Below are 14,785 nucleotides of genomic sequence, written 5' to 3'. Positions count from 1 at the left end.
AACAACGCAGTCACATTTACCGATTTATGTAATAGTGTTTAGATTTTTACTAATTTATACGACATTATTAGCTTTTTTTTACTAATATTATACAATTCATACAAGTAACATGATTATTTTTTAATGGGCTAAACGACAAGGGGTGAATGTTTGACCGGTTGGACTGGCTTGGATTGGGATCGGTTATGAGAATATCTGTCGGTTATTGGTTTTTTATATGTGGCTTAATCGGTTTTGGTTCCAACCCGTTTCAGTGCCACCTGGATAAATAACCGGGACCGACTCGGAATTTGAAGAGCCAAAATTACTTATTACTTCCTAATCTAAACCTGTATAAATCTTTGTTTGAAGTCAGAATAACATTTTTTTGACAAGTAGTGTATTTTTGTACTTTATTTCGGACTATATAAATACCTTAATTGTTTGTTTACATATTGATTGAGTTACATGCCTTAGAACATAAGGTATTAAAGCTACTTTGTTTTTCGTTTCAGTATTGAGTTACAATTTGTCATATTTTTTGAACTTACATAACTTGTTTGTTTGTAGTTAGAATTATATGATTTTTTTTTTCATCATGTATTTTAGTTTTTTTAGTTCATTTAGACTATATAAACACTTTATGTTGTTACACATTGATTTACATATAGGCCCAAAACATATGATACAAAGCTAATTTGTTTTGGTTTCAGCATTGAGTAACAATTTGTCATATGTTTTAAACTTGCATGACTCTTTTGCTTGTAGTCCGAATGACATGATATTTTTTTCAACATATATATTTTATAGTTTTTAATTCACTTCAAACTATATGAACACCTTATTTAGTTATATATTGATTGAGTTATAGGCCCCATTACACAATGTGTCAAAGCCAGATTGTTTTTTTGTTTTAACATTGAGTTACAATCTATCCTATTTCTTAAGAGTAAATTATTGAAATCGCTCCTATGGCTTGGTCAAAATTGCACGTTTGGTTCCTAATTTTTTTTGCACTCGGATCGTCTCTATAGTTTGACTTTGTTGTGTTTTCCATCCCTATTTCTTGGTCAAAATTGCACGTTAGATCCCTAACTTTATGTGTGTAAGGGAAGAAAACCGCAAGGACGTTCCAAGTGCAAAAAAAGTTAGGGACCAAAAATGCAATTTCGACAAAACCAAATGTACGATTTCATTGATATACTCATTTCTTAAATATGCATAACTCTTCCATTTGAAAAGGGAATGACATGGTTTTTTCAACATGTATTTTATTGTTTGTACTTAATTTTAGACTACATGAATACTTAATTTTGTCACATGTTGGTTGAGTTACATGCCTTATATAGAAACACAAGGTATCAAAGTTGAATTGTTTTTTGTTTCAGCATTAAGTTACAATTTGTATTTTTTTAAACATGTATAACTTCTTGGTTTAAAGTTTTAATGACATGATTATTTTTCAACATTTAATTTAATTTATTGTTTGTACTTAATTTTAGACTATATATATATATATATATATATATATATATATATATATATATATAGAGAGAGAGAGAGAGAGAGAGAGAGTAAATTACTGAAATGTCGATATGGTTCGGTTGAAATTGCACTTTTTGTCCCTAATTTTTTTTTTAATTTGGATCGTCCTTTTGGTTTGATTTTGTTGCGGTTTCCATCCCTTACATACATAAAGTTAGAGATCAAACCTACAACTTTGACCAAACTATAGAGATGAAAAACAAAACAAAAGCAAACCACACAAAAGCAAACCACAGGGAGACCCAAGTGCAAAAAAAAAGTTAGGGTCTTTTATTTAATTTTAAAATTCCTTAATTAAAACGCAATTATTTCTTTATTTAAATTATTTGTTTAAATTTAAAAGAGAAATGAACATTTTAATTTCAATAGTTTAATACTTTTTTATTTTTCTTATAAATTGATCAAACTTATAAATGTCTATAACTTTATATATAACTTTTTTTAAATAAATTTATATACTAAACGTGTTTCATAACTAGTATTCTATAAAATAAAACACATTATATATTTTGTCTAAAAGTCTACCTTCTATAAACACTAATTTTTTTACATAGTATTGCCTAAATATACATTTAAGCCTTATATATACCATTTATATACATGCCTTATCATGGTTCTTGTTCTTCTAATGAAAGAAAGTATTAGATTCTTTTATACGCCCCACTTCCCCCTTAGCTGTTTTATACCCTACTTTTCTTAGTTACCCTTCCAAAGAATCCAAAGTAAATAAAAAGTGTCACTTAAAGCACCACTGCAAAGCATGTAAAAACCCTAACAAAAACTATTCCAAAAAACAAGCCTTTTCCCTTTCACATGAACCCCATATATTAAAACACTCTCTCCCTTTCATCTCAAAACCAGCTAAAACTTTCTTGTTCAAACCTTTGTCACAATGGCTAACAAAGTGATCGGTGCGCTTGTATGTCTTGTTATCATTGCATTGGATATAACTGCGGGCATTCTTGGGATCCGAGCGGAAGCAGCCCAAAACCAGGTTCGATTACTGTTTTCTCAATTGATAAATGTGTAAATGGGTTTGTTTATATGATGAAGAAAGTGGATTGAATGTTCTTTTTTTTTTGTGTGTGTGTGTTTGTATTGATGGATAGGAGAAGCATTTGAGGTTGTGGTTGTTTGAGTGCAAAGAACCAAGCCATGAAGCGTATAGGCTAGGGTTGGCTGCCATTGTGCTCTTGATTGCAGCCCATGTGTTAGCCAACTTGCTTAGTGGGTGCGCCGTTTGTAGCCATGATGAAGTCCAAAAAGCTTCTCTTGGGAGGCAATTGTCATTGCTATCCCTGTTCTTTACATGGTACTCTTTTCTTCTCTCTTCTCCAAAAAGTAAGCTAAATGGGTACAAATTAAACTAGGGAAATGGCATCACTAAAGAGTGTGGAATGCAGTTTGCACTTGGGTAACCAATCAAATAAAAGTGTAGATTTTTGTAATGCATAAAAGAACATAAAAATAATTGTAATGGTAGTGTATATTCTAGTTGAAATTGAAAAGAAAAAAAAAATAGTATCAAGATGAACGAAAAAATGTGCCGAGCTCCGAATGTGTGATGAAGTCGTTTGCAATTTATTTTTATTTTTTATTTGTCACATTCCCATCATAAATCTTTACATTGTTTAGATTTAAAAATCGTAAAAATCAACTTTAAACGTTGTTATTTAAATCATATTATCGACTTTGGAAAAATGCTGTCAAATCATTCAAATCTGTCAGCATTTTACGTGGTTTATTATTTTCCAAGATACCCAATTAATATTAAAAAAAAAAGGTTAAATACATATACATGCAATGATGTTTCATATTTTTTCATATTATATTCAACAACGTATTTTAGACAAAAGTATTTTACACCAATTATGTTTATTTATACAATAACCTTTTTTTTTTATCAATTTATAAAAATAATATTTTACTTGTTTATCAACTTATGCAACTTAAATAGGCAACAATATTTTATCGAATATTAGTGGTAAAATTTTCCGTATTTTGATACTAGAAAAACATGGTAACATATTAAATCCAAAACAGATTTTATTGCGTAAATATAAATACAAAATAAAATATCATTAAAGTTATCCGTATAATTTTTAGTGATGATTTTGGTAAATAGAAAGTGACTAGTATTTTTAATAGATTATGTGGAAAAAGTTATGTTTGGATATTGTATCAGGGTAATCCTTGCCGTTGGATTGGGGATGCTGGTGATCGGGACAAAAGCAAACAGCAAATCAAATGCTTCATGTGGACTTTCGCATCATCGTTTCCTTTCGATTGGAGGGATATTGTGTTTCGTTCATAGCCTCTTTTCTATCGCTTATTACGTTACTGCCACTGCTTCAATCCACTGAAAAGTCAAAAAAGATAGAAATTGCTTTTTGACTTTTAACCCCAAAATCATCCATCTTTTGCTCAGCTCAGTCCATGGGTCCCTTTCGTATTCCTGTGAATGTTGTCTGATTTACACCTTTCTAGCTAGTTTCGAGTCTATTGGAAATTTCAGTCTTTGAAGGAGAAAAAGGTAATTAATTTGACATCATTCATAGTATGTTAAAATGTTTGCTATTTGATTTAGTTTGAATTTGGAAATTATTGTGTATCATATTTAACGGTGTTAAATTCCATTTATGAATCTTGAGTTCAAACTTATAGTGAATCGCAATACTCGTGAAAATTTTATAGAGAGGAGATGATAGAAAAATGTAAAGATTTAATAATAAGCTTATGTTACTAGAGAATGACCTATAAAATTATGAAAATGAGTTGTTACAAAATTAAACTAAGAATAATGTTTGAATTTGTAAGAACAACTAACACCAAAATTTATTTTTTATATTCTTTTTGGTTTAAAATTGTCCCTACATGACATTAAATATTAGCATCAAATTTGATATTGATAAACATCAAATTTAAAGTTATACTAATCATTAACCCTAAAATGCAAATTTGCTTACTGCTCTTTTGTTCCTTACTTAAAATTGTAAGTTCACTCCCAACTTAAGGACTACATTCTAGCAATATTGGAAATTTGAACTGAACTTGTAATTTTGAATAAAATATATTGATTAAATGATGTTGGTAACATTGTAATCGACTCCAGTCAAGATCAATATCAAGATCTTAGGATCCTAACTATGATCATAAGATCTTATCCAATCCGACCTCACCTCTTTATTTTGTATTCTATAGTCAAGTGTTAAACTTCTAATTTCTACTTAAAAGTCTTACATATAGCCTAATAAATTTCCCAGTCTAGCTTGAAATTAAGCATCAATATGTCGTTTATTCAACTTAAAATTGAGCATTCCGTATCGCAGTAATCCTTATAGAGAAATCACAACTTTATACATTCATCTCGAATCACGTAAAGCATTGTATCGGGCCGTCTGGTATACACTACACGAACCGTCTCGTGGTCTACATGGCCACGGAAAACGCCCATGCACACTACCCCGACCATTCGTGGTTGGGCGTGTTCGTGGTGATTTGTGGTGGGCAGGACGAAGGACCACGACCTTCTTCTTTCTCAGAGCAGCCTTCTTCTTCTTCTTCTCTCTCTCTTCTTCGTGGTCGTGAAGGGTACACCAGCAATAGTTCATGGTTGGTGATGGTCTCGTGGTTCCGTTGTTCGTGATATGTATAGCGGACGGCCTCATATATTTCTATCTATTTGTGGCATTTAACTATATATGTGTACAATGATCTTGTTTCTTTTTCCACTTAAGATGTTTCCTTCCTAATTCTTGCCCTTTTGCATCTACAAAAGTTATAATTAAAATAAGAAATTAAAGTTGATTTTATCTATGTTTTAAACAATATCATATTGTAACAAGTGACCGTACAAACAAGATATGTTGCAAATAAGTTTAAAAACTAGTTCATTTTTATAGGATCTGGTTTCTACGTTTTCGGGTAACAGAAGTTAAAAAAACATATCTTGATGATGATCAAACAACATATCGCCCCTCTTTCTATACTTTGAGTCTTTGATATGCCCTCATTCAGTCCATCTCCAATCAGTCGTTTGCTATTTCAAAGTTTTCAACCATGAATTCCACAGGCCGAATGCTCCCACAAATTCAACACACCAATAAAACCACCTACACCTACAACACCATGATAAAAACTCATCTCTCAAATTCCAACACAAACCCACAAATGGCGTTGGAGCTTTATGTTAAAATGAAAAGAAATGGGATCAATTGTGATAATTATACATACCCATTTGTCCTGAAGGCGTGTAAGATGATATGCGGACTGTGGGAAGGCAGACAGGTTCATGGTGAAGTCATGAAAGCCGGGTTTTTTGATTCCGATGTGTTTGTGAGAAATGGGCTGATTGGAATGTACTTCAAGTGTCAGCAGATGAGTTGTTCCAGGATTTTGTTTGATGGGTTCCATGGAAAAGATTTGGTGTCATGGAATTTGATGTTAGGCGGGTATGCAGAGTGTCGGAATATGGTGGAAGCACAGAAGCTGTTCGATGAAATGCCTGAAAGAGATGTTGTTTCTTGGTCCATTATGATTGATGGGTACGGCAAGGTTTGCAAAAATTACATATAAATGTTGCTGTCAAATCATAACACATATTAATGTACTTCTTGATTTCTTAATTTCTTAATCTGCCTCGTGTGTCTTTCTGTTTTTTTTTTTTCAGAAATTAGGCCTCGTAACTCACGCACGTATGCTGTTCGACCAAATGCATGAACGAGACTCAGTTTCATGGAACACCATGATTGATTCATACGCCAAAATCGGCAACATGGTAGCAGCTCGGGAACTATTTAACCTAATGGATCACAAAACCCTAATTTCTTGGACCATTATGATCAATGGCTATTCACAACACCAAAATCCCAAAGAAGCATTAACCCTCTTTAATCTAATGCTTTCCCACAACGTAAAACCCGATAAATTTTGCGTCATAGGTTCTATATCAGCATGTGCCCAATTGGGCGCACTCGATTCAGGACGGTGGCTTCATACATACATCAAAAAGACAAAAATACCCCTTGACATCGTGGTAAACACGGCCCTCATCGACATGTATATGAAATGTGGTGGAATTGAAGAGGCACGTGCGGTTTTCAATAGTATGTTGGAAAGAAACGTTATTACTTATAATGTTATGATTTCCGGACTTGGAATCAACAATTCCGGTGCCGAAGCTTTGAGTTATTTTTATCAAATGGAGCAAGACGGAATGGAATTGGACGATTTGGTATACGTGAGTGTTTTATCAGCTTGTAGTCATGCGGGATTTGTGTCGGAAGGTGTTGAAATCTTTAAAAGAATACGAAATCCGAAGGTGGAACACTATGGATGCTTAATAGATCTTCTTGTTCGAAAGGGCGAATTTGGAAAAGCGTTAAATTTTATCGGATCAATGCCAATGGAACCGAATGTAGATTTGTGGGGTTCGGTTCTTTTAGGGTGTAGGGTATGGAAGAATGTTAGATTGGGTGAATTTGTGGTGGATCGGTTGAAAGAGATTGGTGGGGATGATCGTGGGGTTTATGTTCTTATGTCGAATATTTATGCGGATAGTGGAATGTGGGATGGTGTGGCGGCGATGAGGAGGATTGTGGCGGTGAAAGGGGTGGTGGAGGGTGGAAAGAGTGTGATTGAGGTGGTTGGTGGCGGTGTTGAGGAGTTTGTTTCCGGTAAAATTGGTGGGGTTCGTGGGGCTGTTATTGAAGAGGTTGTTTGTAGTTTATCTAAGATGGTGGATTTGGAATAGGAGAGTTAAATAGAAGAATGTATTAAAGAGGTTATCAAAACATTTTTTAATTTGATAATTAATTTTTTAACACCCGTAAGTTTTGATGTAAATCGAGTGTAATATGTTTAAAGATTGATCTTAAGGCATATACTTATGACTTTAAAATGTTAAGTTTAAAATGTAGAGTTCTACAATTCTATGCTTCATGTTTTGTCATGGCAAGCAAGCTCTAGACATGTCGAGCTGCTTGTGCCCACTCCCTAAACTATTTTTACAATCAAGACCTTTGACTTTCTCCTATTCCTATATTAGTCTTTATATTGGTAATTCTTCCACATTGGCTTGATGAAAACGTACATTTATTTTGACAAATGCATATTCATATATAAACATATTTTAGCAAGTAACTAGAAAATCTAAACCAACCAATTACAATAGGCATTGAAGCAAAATATTCCAAACTACATAGAATTTGAACATAGATGCTTGATTTTCAACCATGAAAAATAATTTAAAACAATACTATAAAAATAGAATTATAATTTTCTTTTCTTGAATAGAAGCAAAATCCTAGCGAAAATGCCCACCTGTCTAAAACATCATTTTTTTATGAATCAGCAAATATATATATATATATATATATATATATATATATATATATATATATATATATATATATATATATATATATATATATATAAAATTCACTCCTAAACTAACACCTAGTTCTATTTATATCCACAACGGGACTTGAACCCTCGATTTTAAAGAAGGAGGACATCACCTCATGGGCTAGAAGTCCTTTCGATAAAAAAAAAATCATATTTACATTGTACACTCTTGTACTATTTTTCAATGTGAGACCTTCTTAACTTTCTCTTGTTCACATTGAGTCGTTGGATTCTTGAATTTCGTCATTTCCTTTTCTTATCCAAACATCATTTTAGACTTTCTTATCCAAACATCATTTTAGTCTGACAATACTTAAACAGGAAAAAAAAACAGACAAATCTTATTTGAAAGATGAAATTATATATATATATATATATATATATATATATATATATATATATATATATATATATATATATATATATTCCTAAAAGGTTGGTGAACAGTAATGTTTTGAAATTTCGAATTTTGCCACAAATTTCTGCCGACTTAAGAAAATTGTCACGCCATATTCTCTCATATTTTTTATACTTTTTGATTTTGGCCACACATTTTTGCCGGTTTAACATAATCGCTGCTCACTTTTTTTAATTTTATGTTTACCTCCCTTCACATCTTCTTTACCCTCTTCTTTTAACAATTGAGGGTGTGTTTCGTTAATTTTTCCCTTACTATACACGTGTCGGGTATTAACATCCTTACTTATCGTCGTGATTCACCAAAATTGGCACATCAATTCCATTTTTTACCGACTCCAATACTTTTGCCCTAAACTCCATTCCCCCCCTTAATTCTCATTCCCACCCTCATCAAGACACCACCGCCGACCTTGCCTCCCTCAGCCCTCCTCCGACGCCTCTCCGACATAGGAAAGAGCCTCTTTTGTGGAGAACCGACATAACGAATATGTTTTTTTGTTTCAAAATTTTATCAATGTCTAAGTAAATCTGATCCAACCCAGCGCCATCGGCGCATGTATTTCCTACTAGTGTACATCATACTTCATACACTCGGTTCAAGACCCTCAACTTTCGCTTATTCACATTCAATCCCTACATCGTTGAATTCTTCCAACATTTTTTTGATAAACACTTTTTGTTTGTTTAAAATTTAAATAGAAGCAAACATCGAGAAAAATGCCATCTTCGTCTTAAAATACATCATTTATATTGTACACCCTTTGTATTATTTACAACATAAGAACCTCAAGTTTCTCTTATTCATATTTACTCCCTATGTTCTTGAATTTTGTCATTTTCTTTATCTTTTATCCAAACAAAACTTGACAGCAAACAAAAAAGGCATATTAAGAGTAAACTAAATCTAACATTAGAAGATAAAATTTACATTATACACCGAGTTGAAGACCTTCAACTTTCTCTTATTCACATTCAATCCCTACACTAAATCTCCCACATCAAAAATCACTTATTGCTTGTTCAAATAGAAGCAAAACCAAAAAGGAAATGCCCTCGTCGTCTTAAATACGATATCTACACTACACAACACACCCTTGTGATATTTACAACACAAAACCTCCAACTTTCTCTTCTTCACATTTAGCCCCTCTACTTCTCTCTTGATCAAAAACTAGGAGAATCACTCTCTTCATCCGAACTCGAATACCCCAATTGCCCATCTTTATTATACGGAAACAACTTATCACGTATATCCTTTGGCCCAAACGACCCTTCCATCGAAGCAGTTGCCGAATCCGACCGTTTTTTCTTCGCTTGGATAGCAGCCGTTTTCTTAATATCATTACAAACACTATCCAAAAGTAGCAAGAAATCACGCACAATAACAAACAACCTTAAACCTTCATCTTTCCTCGATGTCCCATGGAAATAATCACCCGTGCTCTTCACCACCGCCATTATCCTCTTCTCCTCTTCCAACAACCAACCGATGTCAGCTTCCGCCCGTTCCACAAACCCCATGAGAAACACCTGAAACTCGGTATCTTCTTCCACATTTTTCATCTCATTGTATAAAAAGTCTTTTGTTCTCCTTAACATATGCCCTAATTTCAAAACCGTTGATGTGAGGGTATCCCCGTCAATTAGTGCGGCTTTTTTTACGTCCTCGAGCTCCTCACTTAGCTTGGAAACGACTTCGAAGCCGAATTTTCGGTAATTTTCGGGCGGTTCTTTACTTGGTTTTTGTGATTGTGAAGTGTCTTTGGATGAACTTTGGTTTGCCCGGGCTCTTCGGGCAGCTTTGGTTCCTTCTGACCGGATCATTTCTTGGACTACGAAGGATAGGAGTGTGGTTTTGCCGTCTGTTCCTTTGACATCGGAGAGTTTTAAAAGGTTGTCAAGTTTGAACGCCTCGGCCCCACCACGATATGTACCCACATTCATACGGTTGCCTGTTTTAAGAACTGCTTCTAAAAGTTTCAAGAAGAGTCGGCTGTTTGTTAGCACCGTGCAAGCTACCTATAAAGATGAGTCGATGTTATGCCACCAAAAGGGTAAAATAGTCCATTCGAATGGAAAAAAAAAAGTTGTATGTATTCTAAGTTGCATTTGTCTCATTGACATCGGTCTTAGTCCTCAAACGCAGTACAACCTGTTTTGTCATGTAGTGGGAAGGGGAAGTTGTAACAATTACAATACCTCTAAAGTTGCAAAGGATTCTTTAACGGAAGAATATTCTTCTGGAAGGGAAGCCATAAACATCAAAGCTTCAAGACGTTTGAATGCAAAAGGGATATCAACCAATGCTTTAAGGAACTTTTCTGAAGGGCCAAGAAGAGCAACATCGCCATTATATGTTCGAAGTTTTAGTTCTTCATCTTGGGTCGGTGCCATTTTCAACAAAGTTGAGATGAATTCTACTGGAAGCTCGTTACCTACACAAAAAGACAATGTACTTTCATCATTTTACCAATTTAACCACTTAACTATTTTCTATAATTCTTTTTTCCAACCATTTTAGAAAACAATTTTTTTTTGCTCTTTTCCAAAACTTGGTAACAAAAAGAACGAATGGTTTTGTAAATGATTAAAAAAAAGTATAATGGTTTAATAAATCAGTAGAGAATTTAGAACTACCTTCCCTAACGGCATCAGAGACTTCTTGAGTTGTAACATTCAATGCTTTTAATAGAATGGCAAGATTCTGGGCTTTCTTGGGCTCAATAATTTGAACCAATTTGGGTTGAGATTGTAGGTTTGCTGGGGCTTTTCCATTCTCATTCTTGTTTTGAACACTCGAGGCACCAAACAGACTTTCCATCATTTCTTCATTGAACCTATACGTTCAAAAATTACTGTATTCAATATTTATGAAATGTGATTGCATGTTTCGTTTAAGAAACCAGTTTGTTTCATAAATTGTGAAAAATGTGACATAAATATGCATTTAACCTTGTAACTAATCTAAATAGTTATAGTTAAAAGGTTAAAGACTTACTGGAATGATCCGGATTTAATATCATGCCAAACCATGGCTCGATTAGGGTTAGCATTCACTTTGTCCCAGAAAAAAGGTTTTAACTTGGTTTTATTGGCATCTGAATCTTCACCATCATCATTTCCATCTTTGGGTATTGGAGCAGGTGGGGGTGGCCTTTTCTTTGGTGGATTAGGGACATTAGGAGGCTTTGGAGGTGGTGGGGGTGGTGTTTCTTTCGAGGCTAGAGGTGAAGGTGGTGGTGGTGGTGGCGGCGGTGGTGGTGGTGGAGGTGTTGGAGGTGATTGAGGTGGTAGATGAGTGGTTATTACAGGGGGAAGTGGGAATGATCCAACTTCTGATTCTTCATCTTCGGGAACAGAAGCATCATTGGTGGACACATTATGAACCATGTCCTTTGTACTTTTGAGTTTCTTGGATTTCAGTGAAAGACCTATAAAACAAAAGTTTAAACGCAATGTCATCCAAATAAATGTAAACCAAATTTCACAGCTATAATAAGAAAAGAAATTGAAAATATGATGCTATAAACAATTGAGTAATTACCACTAGCAAGATTCCTCCTCCCCTCCCCTCTTCCATCATTATTAGCTCCCCTTTTCCGCTTTTTCAGTCTAAGAAAGCAAACCAAAAACAATGAGAAAATAGCAAATGCCGCCACTGTGGTTGAAGTTGCAGCAATTATCAGCAACTTCCGCTCCTTGCTGTCATCTTTCGGCGACAAATCCGGTGGCCTTCTAGCTTTTTCCGGTGAAAAATTGGATGAAGGATCTCGAAAAGGTTCACGTTCAGGTAAAGGTTTAGGTTTTGGAAATGGTTTACGGGTTGGTGTTGGAGGTGAGGCCCCACCAGGACTCGATGGGGCCCTGCCTGGAGTTGGTGGGCCCTTGTCAGGAGGTAGTGGGGCCCCACCCCCATCAGGAGTCAGGGCTCCATCTCCATCTGGAGATGGGGCCATGTTAGGAGTAGGAGCATTGGGGGAAACCGGAGATGGACCTGGCGATGGATCCGGTGGCCATGGAGGGCGGCGGCGCCTCCGCCGCCGCCGCCGCGGCGGTCTTTTCCGACGACGGCCCTTTGGTTTGAGGATTCGAGCATTTGGTCTATGAAAATATTGTTTTAGTGTTGGAGGGTGGTTAAGAATGGCTTTATGTTGTATAAGAGTTTTTCTTATTGATGTTGCATTAGAGTTTGTGATATATTTTGTTGGGTTTCGTAAATTAAGGGTAAAATACTCGATAGCTTCTGTAATTTGTTTAAGCTGTTTTCTACAAAATAATGAAACTTGATCTTCCTGTAGAGATAATAATACACAAGTGAAATGGGTTATACTGCAATTTTCTTTTTTATTTAATTAAACTTTGCATCATAAAATAATGCATACTATGCTCATAATTCCTGGACCATTCACTATTGGCATTAGTATTACCCTCTCTTAAATCCAAGGTCGACTCTTTGAGTTGTCTCATTGAATAAGCAAGAGAAAACTAAAGAAATCTGTTTTTTTTTTCAAGAATTTGTAGTGTTTTGACACATTGAAATTCTATGAATCAGAATCCAAATGCATAAAGTGTAATGAAAAAAAAATCTTTGAAGTTGTTTAATTAATGAAACTAAGATTATCTTGGCATTAATCGATAATGGAATGAAACCTTCAAGTAACTAACGCATTAAACATTTATTAAGGAAGCTAAAACACAATAATGATCGAATGTATAAAATTTAAGAAAGCGAAGAAGAATCATACCTTATTTTCGTCTATATCATGAGCCCTCCAATGGACTCCATTGCCGTGGGAAGATTTGTCTGGAAATCTACGACCTTCACAAACACCTGCTACCAACACGACGAAAAGAGCTACAATAATACCTAAATTTCTTGCGTCCATTGGATTCTTAATCTACTTTTCGGTTCCATAATTCTACCCTTCTCATTTCATCGAGATTGGTTGCATAAAATCACCCCATCTTAACCCTAAATCTTTATAATCGAAGCTCTAATTCACCAAATTTTCAACGGAAACGACATTGTTTCAGCTGCAGTCTCCAATCGAAATCCTCCATTTCTCAACAAAATTTGGTGGTTTTTTCGTGATGTTGGTTTCATAATACAATCTTTGACAATAACCCGTGAGTCCTTTTGCCTTTACCATATCATGATTCAGATTTCAGAGATTCACAAATCTTGCGGAGATTTCTTCGTCAATTTAGAATGGGAATGCAGCACCGACACAAAACCTGGGAAAACACTCGGACGTACGAAATTGCAAATAAAATCGATCTATGAAGCCCTAACAAGCACGGAAAAATGATTTTGTTTTACAAATTCCAAAAAGGAACTAATTGCAAACAGTTCAATGCTTAAGCAGAGAGTCCACAGAAATTAAAAATCAGAATGTACGTAAAATTTTGATAAAATCATTGCGATGATAAGATTCGAAACGAAACGCAGAAAAACTCGTTTTTTGGTGTTTGTTAGAATTTTTTGCTATTGGGGAAACTTTTTGGGGTGGAAAGGACGTGGCATATAGCAAAGGGGATTGATAATTGAATCAACAGATGTTCGCGCCTACAACTTGTAGAGTAGTAAATATTCTTTTTTTTTTTTGGATGAAATATATAAAATTGTCCTTGTGGTTTATAGAAAATACAGATTTAGTCCCTAACTATTTTTCTTGGCATAGATGGTCTATATGGTTTCAATTACTTGCATAGTTAGTGTTATGATTTCATTTTGTTATAATTTTGATATGAAAGTACTATTTTACGCTTAGTTCGCGAGTTTTATAAAAATTACAGATTATGTAACACCCCAATTTTTTTTCCAAAACTTTTTCAATGTTATGGTTATAAAAACATTCGGGTATTAACCCATATTTAATAAAAACCGGTCTCACAAACATTTACAATTAAAACTTTGGGTGTTATCATTAAGCATCATATAAACCGTAGCAAGCAAATATGAATTACATTAATACCATTAATAAAGAACTTGATAAACTCCACTACATTCTCTATTTCTTAACTGCTAAATTTCATCTATCATCTTTACTCCTTAAGTACAACTCGGGACACATGACATTAAAAAGAGATGCGTAAGACAATAATGTCTTGTGAGATACTCGGGTTTGTGACCCAAAACATTTATCATATTTTTATCAAAAACATTTCATTATGCAAATATATTTCAAATATACATTTTCCACATTACATTCCATATCAAAATATTTCATTAGATATAACATAATTCAAGAGACATTTATTTTCTCATTTCATTCCCTTCTTTCATTAAGGGTTAATTCGGGTATCGAATTGGTGCCATTTTTATACTTAGGGCCTAGGAATATCTCCAATTCTATATCAAGGTTGAAAGAACAAAATCAGTACACAAAGACATCATTTCCGTTAGGCAATGTATCTTGCAAAGGGGTAGTGTCGC

The 14,785-nt window shown here is 34.4% G+C and overlaps 3 protein-coding genes across 3 annotated transcripts; 2 read left to right on the top strand and 1 right to left on the bottom strand.

Annotated features, from left to right (window-relative positions):
- Positions 1 to 2,259: 2,259 nt before the first annotated feature.
- On the top strand, positions 2,260 to 4,192 carry LOC111903483 (protein VASCULATURE COMPLEXITY AND CONNECTIVITY). Its single transcript, XM_023899247.3, has 3 exons — positions 2,260 to 2,518; positions 2,634 to 2,836; positions 3,710 to 4,192. Exons 1-3 carry the CDS (start codon positions 2,417 to 2,419, stop codon positions 3,885 to 3,887), a joined length of 483 nt encoding a protein of 160 aa, XP_023755015.1. The 5' UTR covers positions 2,260 to 2,416; the 3' UTR covers positions 3,888 to 4,192.
- A 133-nt stretch (positions 4,193 to 4,325) lies between these two features.
- On the top strand, positions 4,326 to 7,368 carry LOC111903482 (pentatricopeptide repeat-containing protein At3g29230). The gene is made up of 2 exons (XM_023899246.3): positions 4,326 to 6,078; positions 6,194 to 7,368. The coding sequence occupies exons 1-2, from the start codon at positions 5,584 to 5,586 to the stop codon at positions 7,274 to 7,276; spliced, it is 1,578 nt and encodes a 525-aa protein (XP_023755014.1). The 5' UTR covers positions 4,326 to 5,583; the 3' UTR covers positions 7,277 to 7,368.
- Positions 7,369 to 9,236: 1,868 nt separating this feature from the next.
- On the bottom strand, positions 9,237 to 13,885 carry LOC111903485 (formin-like protein 3). The gene is made up of 6 exons (XM_023899248.3): positions 13,095 to 13,885; positions 11,894 to 12,641; positions 11,348 to 11,780; positions 10,987 to 11,186; positions 10,549 to 10,784; positions 9,237 to 10,368 (listed from the first exon to the last, which is right to left on the bottom strand). The coding sequence occupies exons 1-6, from the start codon at positions 13,233 to 13,235 to the stop codon at positions 9,514 to 9,516; spliced, it is 2,613 nt and encodes an 870-aa protein (XP_023755016.3). The 5' UTR covers positions 13,236 to 13,885; the 3' UTR covers positions 9,237 to 9,513.
- Positions 13,886 to 14,785: the final 900 nt, after the last annotated feature.

This window comes from Lactuca sativa, chromosome 4 (genome assembly GCF_002870075.4).
Source record: "Lactuca sativa cultivar Salinas chromosome 4, Lsat_Salinas_v11, whole genome shotgun sequence".
Taxonomy (NCBI): Eukaryota; Viridiplantae; Streptophyta; class Magnoliopsida; order Asterales; family Asteraceae; genus Lactuca; species Lactuca sativa.
The sequence above is the reverse complement of the archived record's forward strand: the minus strand, read 5'-3'. Positions and strand labels throughout refer to the sequence as shown.

Excerpts from the sequence above, each read along its gene's own strand:
- LOC111903483 (XM_023899247.3), top strand. The coding sequence starts at position 2,417 with ATGGCTAACAAAGTGATCGGTGCGCTTGTATGTCTTGTTATCATTGCA. Across the intron at positions 2,519-2,633 it reads CGGAAGCAGCCCAAAACCAG|GAGAAGCATTTGAGGTTGTG; the intron begins GTTCGATTACTG and ends ATTGATGGATAG. Across the intron at positions 2,837-3,709 it reads CTATCCCTGTTCTTTACATG|GGTAATCCTTGCCGTTGGAT; the intron begins GTACTCTTTTCT and ends ATATTGTATCAG.
- LOC111903485 (XM_023899248.3), bottom strand. The coding sequence starts at position 13,235 with ATGGACGCAAGAAATTTAGGTATTATTGTAGCTCTTTTCGTCGTGTTG. Across the intron at positions 12,642-13,094 it reads ATGATATAGACGAAAATAAG|GAAGATCAAGTTTCATTATT; the intron begins GTATGATTCTTC and ends TTATCTCTACAG. Across the intron at positions 11,187-11,347 it reads ATTAAATCCGGATCATTCCA|GTTCAATGAAGAAATGATGG; the intron begins GTAAGTCTTTAA and ends TTGAACGTATAG.
- LOC111903482 (XM_023899246.3), top strand. The coding sequence starts at position 5,584 with ATGAATTCCACAGGCCGAATGCTCCCACAAATTCAACACACCAATAAA. Across the intron at positions 6,079-6,193 it reads TGATTGATGGGTACGGCAAG|AAATTAGGCCTCGTAACTCA; the intron begins GTTTGCAAAAAT and ends TTTTTTTTTCAG.